The sequence below is a fragment of the Cotesia glomerata genome, linkage group LG3 (genome assembly GCF_020080835.1).
Source record: "Cotesia glomerata isolate CgM1 linkage group LG3, MPM_Cglom_v2.3, whole genome shotgun sequence".
NCBI classification, from domain to species: Eukaryota; Metazoa; Arthropoda; class Insecta; order Hymenoptera; family Braconidae; genus Cotesia; species Cotesia glomerata.
In genome coordinates, this window is record NC_058160.1 from 12462778 (window position 1) to 12474464 (window position 11687).

An 11687-nucleotide genomic window follows, 5' to 3' on the forward strand; every position below is an offset into this window, starting at 1 on the left:
TTGTTGTGTTCCAGAGTCGGGGAAAGGGAGAGCCTGGCCAGCAGCGAGACGGGATCGAGGGCCAGCTTACCCCAGGACACGGAGTCTCCCACGCCCTGGAAGCAGCGCAGAAGAGCCTCCACCTACAACGAGGCCTATCTCCAAAGGATGGAGAGCTCCCCCAAGATGAGGAAGCGAGCCTTCAGCTTCCACGAGAGCAACTTGCTGGCCAAATCCGGGGGCAAAGACCCAAGTCTTCCGCCCCCTTGCACCTGCCCCTATTTCGGGGAGTCCTCCAAAAAGCCCCCCGTAAACTCTGGAGAGGTCGTTATCGTCTCCAGCGACAGTCTCAAGCTTATCGCTGCCAAGAATCTCACTGTCGCGGGAAAAAGTCAGAGGCCGGAAAATAACAAAACTTTTGAGGGATCCAATTCTGTTGTCACGTGGAAAGGCAATAGGCGAGGCTCCAGTATTGGTGAGCTATTAAAACTTTTTTTTTTCTTCAAGATTCCAAGCTCAAACTTTTAGTTCAAGTAATTATTCCTGTTGCTTTAAATAAATTTAATAAAGAATGTTCTTTTAGAAATTACTCGGTATAATAGTTTTGTTTTTGTTTGAATTTACATAGACATTTTACTTTTTCAATTTCATTTTAAATTAGACTATCTAAGTTTTCTCCCAAGCTGACAAATTTTACTATGAATTTTTACTTAAACTTTCGGCTAAGTTTTTAGTTCTTTTAACGTTTATTGTAAATTATGTTTAAACTTTTTATGATTGAAAAATCATTGTTTTTTTTTTTTTTTTTTTTTTTTCTACAGTTAGTAGCTAAAGCTTAGCTAAGAAAAATAAAGAAAAATTTGTGATTAAATAAAAAATAATTGATAATCAACAAATTTTTATGTAAAGTATGATTAAAATAATTTTTGTTCTAAATACTAACAAACAATTATTAATTTAGAGTGCAAATTTCTTTCATACAACAAAATTTATGAAAAAAACTAAAAATTGTCACTGTTTTAAAATAGCTTGTTGAAAGAAACTTCAGCATTACTTAAGTAGAGATAATAAACTATTTTAAAAAGCCCTCTAAAAAATAGCAAAAAGTTTTTAAGCTCTGATTTTATTCCATTGAAAAACTTAAACCCTTGCTAAGTACTTCCCCGAAGAAAATGACGCATTCTTTCTTGACATCCATAAAATTGCAACCATTCTTAAAATTGCAGGAAGTACTCGGACAGTCCTGACCTCGTCGTATCCGACGCCTCTGAGGCGAGCAGTGACCATGAAGGCGCACAACGGAGCGACGTCGCTCTCCAGAAGCTCAAACTCTTCATCACCGTGCTTGCTGCGATATCCAGGAGTGAGAACTCCGCACTCGCGGAACAGCAGCGTGATGTCGAGGAACAGCTCGAACCGGGGAAACGTGATCAGGATCGAGCAGAAGGCGACCAAGGTCCTCGGGGTGGTCTTCTTCACCTTCGTGATCCTCTGGGCGCCATTCTTCGTGCTGAACCTGGTGCCAGCCATCTGTCCCGCTTGCGAGAAGCGGATCGACAAGAAGATCTTCGACATCGCGACCTGGCTCGGGTACTCCAGCTCGATGGTGAATCCTGTCTTCTACACGATCTTCAACAACATCTTCCGACAGGCTTTTAAAAGCGTTCTGCTCTGCCGGTATCGCAAGCCCGCTTGGCGACCCGTCAGGTAGGAGCGGCCCAGGCAGCCTGAGCTTGTCGTTACTCACGTGTGACACTCTCGGTTGCCCTTTTAGATAATTACATTTAGTTTTTTTATTTTCTTCCTTTTCATGCAGACATTTACCAACACTCACACTCAACTTGGACTGGTGAACTCGTTACTGACACCTCACGTGATCGTTAAAGACGGGAAGTAGGCGATATGTTTCCTGTCGACCCTTTCCTGCTTTCTTGATTTTCCTTTCCCTTATTCTTTATTATGCTATCGACTTTTTCGTCATAACGTTGAATCTCGGTCATATTTTTGCATCTGCAGTTTTTTTCTTTTTTTTTTTTTTTTTTTTTTTTGTGAGACATTGATAAATTATTTGACTTTGTTCGGGAGAAAAAATTTTTAAACAAGATTATTATTTTAAATTTCACTTGGTTAAATTTTTTTTTAATTCATTTAAAATTAAAAAAAAAATTATTACATTATCTATATGAATTGTTGATCTAATATTTAAATTAGAAAATTATAATAAAGAAAAAAGAAAGATTTTGAATAAATAAATTTTTGATTTTTTTATATCAAAAAAAAATTTGATACAATTAAAAATTTATTTGTAATTATTAAAAATATATTTTTATAAAAAATTACTTTTTTCTCTTGAATCAAGTTAATTTTTTTATCATTATAAAAATTTATAAAAAAATTTACTTGTAAGTAAAAATAAAATTTACGTGGAGTTTTTAAGCACTGAACAATCGTTAGTTGTTTAGACTTAGATCATTAGATGTGTGATATACAAATATATATTTGATATAGCTGTATAATATGTTCAAAATAAATAAACTAGTACTGTTTTATTATATTTGAAATTTTTTACAAGATAAATAATTGATAAAAGTCTGAATGAATTATTAAAATATCTTTTAATATAATTGTTGTTGTAAATAGATCTATAATTATTTTTTTTTAGTTTGGGATTCGAGAAAAAACCTAGACGAAGCTCAAATTTTAAATTTATTGTTGATGTTAATTAAAAAAACTTTTATTAATTTTTAAGGTGCTAAAAATTTGGAATTGATGAATTTCATTTTGTAAATATTAGCAAATTTTTTTCTGAGCGACTTAAAGAGGTTTTAATAAAAATTGTGGAATGAAATCGAATGTTTTTCGAGTAGAAATATTGATAAATAAAACCAATACTAATAAATAATAAAATTAATTCAATGTACGAAAATAAAATAATAATAATAATAATAAATCAAACAGCGCAGTATATAAACGGAGCTTTTAAATGGAGTATGAAAATAAATAATAAAATATTAACACCCTTAATCCTTTAGTGTTTATCCTGTCAAAGGAAATATTTTATGCATACGTTTTTACTACTGTTGTAACTGTTTTTTTAATCGCATATTCATCGTGTGTTTGTAGAAAAATAATAAATCAATGCCGCATTTATTTAACCTCGAAATTGGTGAAATTTAAATTGTAAATTTAAAAGTAACGATGGTTTAATTAAAAATGAATTTTTATTTTCGATTCTAAGATTTAATTGCTTGCGAATGGATTACTGAGGATGACAGATAAAAATAAACAGGGATTAAATGAAAGGAGTCGAGGGCTGTCAAGAGCAACTGGAAATTTACCGTATTATTATTATTATTAATTCATATCACTTGACAATATTTGAAGTTTAATAAAACTTGTTGTTGTAAAGAAATATTAATTAAATAATTAATTAACTATTGAACTGCTTATTTAAATACATCAATAACATTTTCAAAAATGTAGTAAGGGTCAGGTGAAAAGACCATAAATAAATTTTAACACAATTATTCGTTATACGACGTTTCGTCGGTTTTATTCCGACATCCTCAGGTATCTCTGTTGAGAATTACTCGTGACTGTAGAATGTTTAGATTATTTATTTTTGTCAATAACCTTTAAATTATTGATAGTATTATAAATTGTAAACATTTGGAGCTGTATTATCTACTATTTTTATTTATGAATTGGTTGACGTTGAAAATTATGTACATATGTTTTGTTGTACTTCAGAATTTTTTTGTAATGATCATTGGTATGACTATGTTTTGAAAGAGTATTCGAGATACCTGAAGATGTCGGAATAAAACCGACGAAACGTTGTATAACGAATAATTGTCTTAAAATTTATTTATGGTCTTTTCACCTGACCTTTACTACATATTATATCTCGAGACCTGAAAAATTTTTTATTTTCAAAAATGTGTATCATTAAATATATTTAAATCAATATATTAAATATTTACGTGGGAGTAACTGGGGAGTGTACGCTTACAATAAACGATATATAAAATGTAAAAATATATAAAATGTATACGTAATGAAATGTTAAGTTAATTATTTGTTATTAAGTTGTGAGTTATATAAATATTTTATTTCTTAATTGAGTAAATAAATTCTCGAATTTTTAATTTTTTTCGTTTGTCATTCTTAGTGATATTAAATTAGATAACTGATTAATTAATCAGGCAATTTGTCATCTGAATTTGCACGTAATTTATCTGTGATAGTAATTGCAACGGCGACGCCTCCAGCGAATCTCATTCGAGAGCAACAACCAAGAAGCTATTTGACCGCGAGTCATATCCTCGGAATTGTATAGGTATATGAATATATACCGAATGTCAACATGAGCGATACACGATTTATGAATATATATGAATGTATGAATATATCTATATATGTGTAATTAATGTTTCCGCATACATCAACTCAAATATAGACATTCATCAGATGAAAACAATAATATGGATATGTCAGGAGCTTCCAGATCGTAGTAATTTATTTAACCGAGAAAAATTGTTGGTTTTTAGTGTAACTATATACATTTTTTTTTGTAAAATGTCTAAAATTATTGATTGACATTTTTAATTTATTTCGCTGACAGATTTTATTAAAAAAAAATTTTATTCTCGGTTTATGATTTAATTGTGCCAATAATTTTTTTTTTTGTTATTATTATTTATTTTTTTAATTTTAATTTTCGATAAAATATTAAAAATTAAAAAAAAATTTTTTTTTAATATCAAACTAATTAAGAAGGGTTTACATTTTTTCTCTCTCTCGCCCTCTATTGGACGAACGGAAGTATCTCTGTCATACTTGTACAACTTATGGAATCTTATGGAATCTTAAAACGCATTTTATGCATAAATAAATGAAAATTTTCTAAAAAAGCGCTTCGCTCTTCGATAGATAATTTAATTATCTATCGAAGAGCGAAGCGTTTTTTTCAAAATTTTATCTTATTCATGAGCAAAACTCGTTTGAAAATCAACTATCAACCGCTCTTAAAGCAATCTAAAAATGATTAAAAAATTGATAATCAATAAAATTAAAAAAAAACATTATAATTATAATGAATTAAGTATTTGTAAGTGATCGAGAAATGTCATTATGTCAGAAGAATCCTTTGAGAAAAGCAGGTGCAATATTACCCGGAAATACACTTCGGGACTGTACTTGTCAAATAAATATGACGTATCATCTCATAAAGTAATTCATCATATTTACCGGATTGTTTGCGTACTCTCAATGAAATGTTCCGCATGATTTATCCTTAATGCAAACATTATTTTACTTTTATAACTATAATTTCATTGTCATAAATTTTCCGCCAAGAGAAAAACCCGTAAATTAATGAGCGCCTCACCGTGAGTAGAGCTTTTTATTCAATTTCTAAAATAACAAGGTGGGTGTGATTGCAAATGATTTCGAGTAATCTCGGCATAAAATCTCGGGATTTATTGCCCGAATAACGAGGGTTAAATGGAATGCGGTGGTAACCAGACAAAAAAGACACTCCGGTAAAGCGAGGTGAGTTATCTTATCCTTATCAGAGATAATAAAATGACACTCTAGATTATTTAGTTACAGTTTCTCTGATTTCCCTCCAAAGTTTCATCTTATCTTACCGAGTTCTGTTTTTGATCATTAGCTTGTTTAGTATTTAATGAGTTAAGAGTTTGTCTTTGGACCAACTCTAGCTAAATAATTGTCAATTTTTGGTAAACGACTGAAGAATTTTCTGAGCTTTTCAAAATTTATTACATTATTAAATCATAATAAAAAAATAAAATTAATTAAGTACAAAATAAATTTTTTGTATTAAATTTCTTATAGAAAAAAAAAAAAAATCACAGACTTTCTGAAGTATTCTCCAGCTTCAAAATATTCGATAAGTACAAAAGTATGACTTGCCAATTATTTACAAAGCTTAAAATCTCACAAAAAGTGAACAATGACAGAAAAACCCACTTTAGAAGCATTTATATAATAAAGTTTGAAATTTTCCAATTTATTCAGATTTTAGTACCATGAAAATACATTAAAGATTAATTAAAAGATAATGAATTGTTAAAATGTTATGAGTTTTTGGAAAACCCGGTTGTTTTCCAGATTTATATTGCAAGCTCATTTTCCACGAAACAATATAATTTTATTATAATACTCAAGAAGCTATTATTTGTCGGCTTGAGGAAAATTATAAAAGTTATTTAAATAAAAAATCCAATTTAGGTTGGATTTTATGTTTTCTCAGTGACATGTATCTTAACTCAAAAACAATTCACCCCTCGATATTTTAAAAGTCTTTATCAAGAAAAATTTCTTCTCACTCCAGCCATTATCCGTTTCTTAATTCCCGGCATATATCACCTTTCTTAAACTATTTCTCTGGACTAAAAAAAGTTTAAAATCAAAGATCCGAGTTCTTTTTAAAAGTTTACTTTCAAGGTGTTTTTTTATTTTATTCTTCTTATAAAGGTTATTTTAAAACTTTTTTCTTTGGAGAATAAAATTCAATCGACCAAAAAAATTTTCACATAAATTCGCTACTTTTTGCGATACCCGGGGGTGAAAAGTTTTGGTAATAACTAAAACAGCAAGTGGTTGAGAAATTGGTGTAAACATAAAACAAAAAATTAAGAGAGAATGCATAGAAAATTAATAATGATAATGAAAGATATCTTTTTGTTGTATTGTATTCACTCTTTTTCCCCTATAATAATTTAGCTCTCTTTCGTGCTCGCGCTTGTTCAATTATAGACGAGAAAATGCAATTAATGCTTGGACGGTAACTAACCATCGTGTTCTCTTGTTAAATTCAGGTATCGAAACAATATAGGAAAAAAACAAGAGCATTTTATATTAAAAATATAAAGATAAAATGAATAGAAGTGAAAATAATAAAACGAAGAAATGTTGTTCAAGTGGACCTCAAAGCAGTTTCGGACTCTAACAATGTACTTTGTCTGACATGTACACGAAAATCAATTAATAAAAATTTATTTCTCGCGGATTATCGATTCTATTCTCTTGTAACAATAGAGCTCGCAGCAAGGTGTCAAACTCTAGAGCTTCAAGCTTGAGAAGGAAACCTGATTGAGTAAGTAATACTATTTGAAATAAAATTAATTACTATTTTTCTAGTAGTATATATCTTACATATTCTAGTAGTATATTATCTTACATAACAAGAATTAATATTTCAATATAAAAATTAGTATTATTATTTTGTGATATATTTTTTCTAATTCTGCAGAAAATTTCCTAAAAAATGAATACCCACAAGCATTTTTAAACATATGTGAAGCTTAGATTTAAGTATCACATATGTAACATATGTAATCTCACATATAATAATACATTTCTGATAAATTTATAATATAGACTTGTGGGTAGTCATTTTAAAGAAAATTTTATCCTTTATTAGAAAAACATAATAAAAAATTTTATTATATTATTATTTATTAATGATAACTATTTTCTTTTCTTATAATTTGTGTAGTTCTATTATTTCCACACCATTTGGACGAATAAGACCAAAACAATCACTATTAAACAGAACTACTATAATTTTTATTGAATATCTGAGTGTATCGTTAAAATTTAAGTAACAGTTATGGCTGTTTTTCGTTTTGTCGAGCCCAAACTTGTAGGAGTTTATACCAGTTAAAAGGTTTTTTCAATTCTAGTTATCTCTTGACTTATCTCCGGAGCGGAGTACAGAGCTACAAAAATATAAATAAAGCAAAACAGTAATAAAAGCTCCTCCACTATGCAGTACGCTGATAATAAAAATGAAAATAGTGTAGGTTGTCTTACTTACAACCCCACTGCACACATGCATTCTTAATGTGGAGCAGTCGAGCGTCCCGCGACTCGATCCAGAGTAAAGAGGGAAATAAAAAAATTCAAATGAGGCCGGAAAAACTAAAGTGAAGCAAGATAAAACAAACTCTCACTGGCTGGCTCAAGTGAAGCTCAAATTTTAACCGTTTTAATTGCCAGGTAGTTTTTTTTTCCGCCGCTATAAAAACAATTTGCATAATAATTTTACACTTTTTTAGTTATTCAAATTATACTTTCTTTTAAGATTTAAATTATTTTTCAAAATGCACATCAGCTGTTGAATTTTGTTTTTATAAATCATCAATTAAATAGGGTAGAAGGGTTTTGGCCATCTTAGGACCATTTTTGGCCACTTGACATTTTAGTTAATTTGTAAAAAATTTAACTATTCAAGTAGAATTCTTATAGAATTTATGAATTAGTAGATTTATACGAATTGAATTCATAAAGTTTTGCGCTTATAGAAATATTTACACAATAATTTTAAAATAAAGTGGCCAAAAAAGGTACACTGGCCACAAACGGTACTTCTACACTATTTATAAAATGATCTAATTTAAAAAATAATTTCTCAACAATAAATAAAACATCAATTACTGAAAAATTTTTTTATAAAAATAAAGTGCCAATTCTTCTGACGTAATTGAGTGGAATGGAAGTGAAGTCTGCAGTAGAATATATTTATAATTTTTCTGCCAAGAGGAAATTCATTTTCGAGCGAGCCACTGGAGATGATGAGCACCGGACTCATGTGTGATAGTTTATCGGATCGAGATTAAAGTGGTGGATGCAATGGCTCCGGAAAAAAGTCATTACATATCAACCGGTGGGAATTTTCGCGTCTCTCAAACATTTTCACGGAGGTAATTTTTTCTCCTTCTTATAGAGCATTGAAGATATTGGTACTGCAAAGTGAGAATTCCTTTGGTGAGTTTGTTACCAGAGCGAATAACTTGCGGCTTCGGAAGTCTTATCAAGCCCTGGGTGACGATTGTTGATAAATTTAGATCAAGTGGACTCGATATAATGGTATTGAATTTCATACAAGTTTTATGGACCCTTTTGCACCCTTCACTCACTTTTGTTCCTTTTTTAGTCCTTTGATTTTTATTTATTACATTTGCTGTATAAAATCCGCATTTTAGCAGTTTTAATAAAAAATTAAATTAAATATTTAATCATAAATCATTACCGACAGAAAATTTCTCAATAAAATAATCTTTTTCAAAGTTCTTATACTCTTGCATGAGCTGTAATTACAAATGGCTCGAAATAAAGTCGTTAAATCGACACGAAGCTTCTCAATCATCCGCAAGTTTTCAGATTGGATTTAAAGCTCTTGAACTGGCACTTTATCAACTTTTTTTCCCTTTTTGAAACCACTGAAATCGGCGAACCAATGGCCCCCGACTTAATCCAAGTTTTTTGCACTTCTCACACAATGTATTAAAAAAAGTAACTTTACATAAAGTTGGTCAATATCACCAGAATAGCAGCAAAGAACTTGCAAAAAATAAAATCTCTTTTAGAGCCAAATAAATTATTCGCAAAGAGATTTATAAGTAAACCGTTAATGTGATTTGTTTCAAGGGTTCAACAAAATTATTCAAAATTTTTTATTTTTTTTTTACTAAACTCTGCTTCTTTGTTTTACAAACTTGTTTATTTAATGAGCTTTTAAGGAGATCCACGCGAAGTAGTCAAGTTTTTAAAACTTCCTGAAAATTTGTAAATTTAATCTACATAGCCTAATAATCAATAAAAAAATTAAAAAACAGTAGGTTTCCGGGATATTTAATGAAATTAGGTTTGAAAATTGTAATTTTTACATGTAGTTAAATGGAGGTTTCACTAGCCGTGTATTTGGTTAAGAATTTAATGCAATTAACGATTTAAAAAAAATTTTTTTTTCATTGAATTTGATAGAAAATTTAATAAGCTTTCGATTAAAACAATAAAAAAAAGTAAGGTAAAAGTCCCTATTATGAGACACTTTTCAAGGTAGGTTGAACATTTCTGCGAATAATAAATCCATTTAAGAAGAAAATACACTTTTAATCGCACTGTACAATAATTTGATGATTATTAAATCAATATTTCTAATGTGTTTGTAATTTTTTTGGTTAAAAATGAATTAAATTATGGTTTTTTAAGAGAACCTATGAGACCCTATTTATGAGACACTTTAAAGTCACATATCCCCAGTGTCTCAAACCACAGGACCCTATTTTTGAGACAGTTAAAAAATCAGTGAAATTGATCAAATTTTATATATTTATTAATTTTAGACAGTCCTATTTACAAAATAAGAAATTATTTTAATTTTTAATCAACTCATAATTAAATTTTTATCAGTTAAATAATTAATTAACGAAAATTATTGAATTAAATCTATTTTTCTTTCTTGATTTTTTTTTTGTAATTCTTCGACTTGAGCAATTAACTTTTTCTTTTCTTCTTGTAATATTTTTTATTTTTAGGTTTTTCTTCTTTCATGTTTTTTAACTTTTCTTTTTTTAATTGTTTGTACCATTCATCAGAGATCCCCACAGATGGTAACTTTGACTTGCCTGTTTTTTCAATTTTTATTATTTTTTTCTTCAGTAAATAATCCAACGGCAAAGTGAATATTGCGTTCAGAGGTGTTTCGGGAGATTTATCTAAAAATATGAATTTTTCGTAATTCTAATCATAATTTTTAAAACTAGTTCATAACTAATTATTTTACGTTACCGTTATCAACAGTTATTGATGAAAACTTATGAATAAAACGATGTTCGTCAATCATTGCAGGCGTAGGATTCAAATTTTCTTTCATAAATTCTAAAAAACAGTCACATCAAATTAAATTTATCGAACATAAATGTGAGGTTGACATTTACATACCTAATTGATAAATTTTGTTGTTTATAGGATTTGTAGGATGAATATTTGTGAGCTCTGTTGTAATCTATCTGAGCTGTACAGACATATCTAAGTTTGTATCATCAGTACACAGTAAAAAATTTTTCGTCATTGTGTAAAGTGTAAAAATGTTTGTGTAGAATTTAACATGTTAGTGTGTAGAATTTAACATTTTAGTACGTTGATTCAACACAAATTGTGTAAAAAAAGTCATCAACACAAATTTTTGTCTTAAATTTGACGAAAAATTTTTTACTGTGTAGAGATAGTTTGATCAATTAGGCTGTGTTCACTAAAGTCTTTAGAAGGGCACCGTATTACATTATTGCTATCAGTTAATGATTCTTGAAGACTAACTTGACTCGATTCATATGTAACCGTAAAAAGTTGTCCATCATTAGTTAAATTATTTTATTCACAGTTTATCACATTAGAATGATTGTCTAAGATGATAAAAAATTGTAATACATCTTTAATAAGTCAGTTTTCGTCACAGGTGACCCTATTGCTGCTCTGTAGAATAACAACTGAACAATAACATCCTCTTCTTTTAAAGATAATACTGTCGCTGGCTCAGTTCTAATTTTTGCCTTCTCAGGACTAATACTTTTTCATCTAACAAAGGTAGCAATCGGTACTCCATAAACAGCAGCAGATTTTCTCAAGGACAGCTCTATGTCTTCTATTGCTTTTAAAGCTTTTTCTATAATTGACGAATCATAATTACTTAAGCCTTTTAACTTTTTTTTCTTCAGTTTATTATTCACATTGGAACACAACACTTTTTTTTGGTTGAATTTGATGATTGAGTTTTTGTCTCTTTAGGATTTTGTTTATCGCTAATTATCTCAGCTTTTGATTATAAATTACTTTTTACTTAGCCTGAAATAAATAATATACATTTAGAGTCAATATACAACAAAATATTATAAATT

The 11687-nt window shown here is 29.4% G+C and overlaps 1 protein-coding gene and 1 long non-coding RNA gene across 2 annotated transcripts in view; one reads left to right on the forward strand and one right to left on the reverse strand.

Annotated features, from left to right (window-relative positions):
* The window catches only part of LOC123261877 (alpha-2B adrenergic receptor), a 153321-nt gene extending 151263 nt beyond the window's left edge, over window positions 1-2058 (forward strand). The window contains exons 6-7 of the mRNA XM_044723738.1: window positions 15-454; window positions 1206-2058. Coding sequence (XP_044579673.1) covers window positions 15-454; window positions 1206-1690 — 925 coding nt within the window. The 3' untranslated portion in view covers window positions 1691-2058. The remainder of the gene's footprint in view (window positions 1-14; window positions 455-1205) is intronic.
* An 8428-nt stretch (window positions 2059-10486) lies between these two features.
* Window positions 10487-10894, reverse strand: LOC123261170. The gene is made up of 3 exons (XR_006508626.1): window positions 10735-10894; window positions 10582-10671; window positions 10487-10508 (listed from the first exon to the last, which is right to left on the reverse strand). It is a non-coding gene; the product is annotated as an uncharacterized LOC123261170 (long non-coding RNA).
* Window positions 10895-11687: the final 793 nt, after the last annotated feature.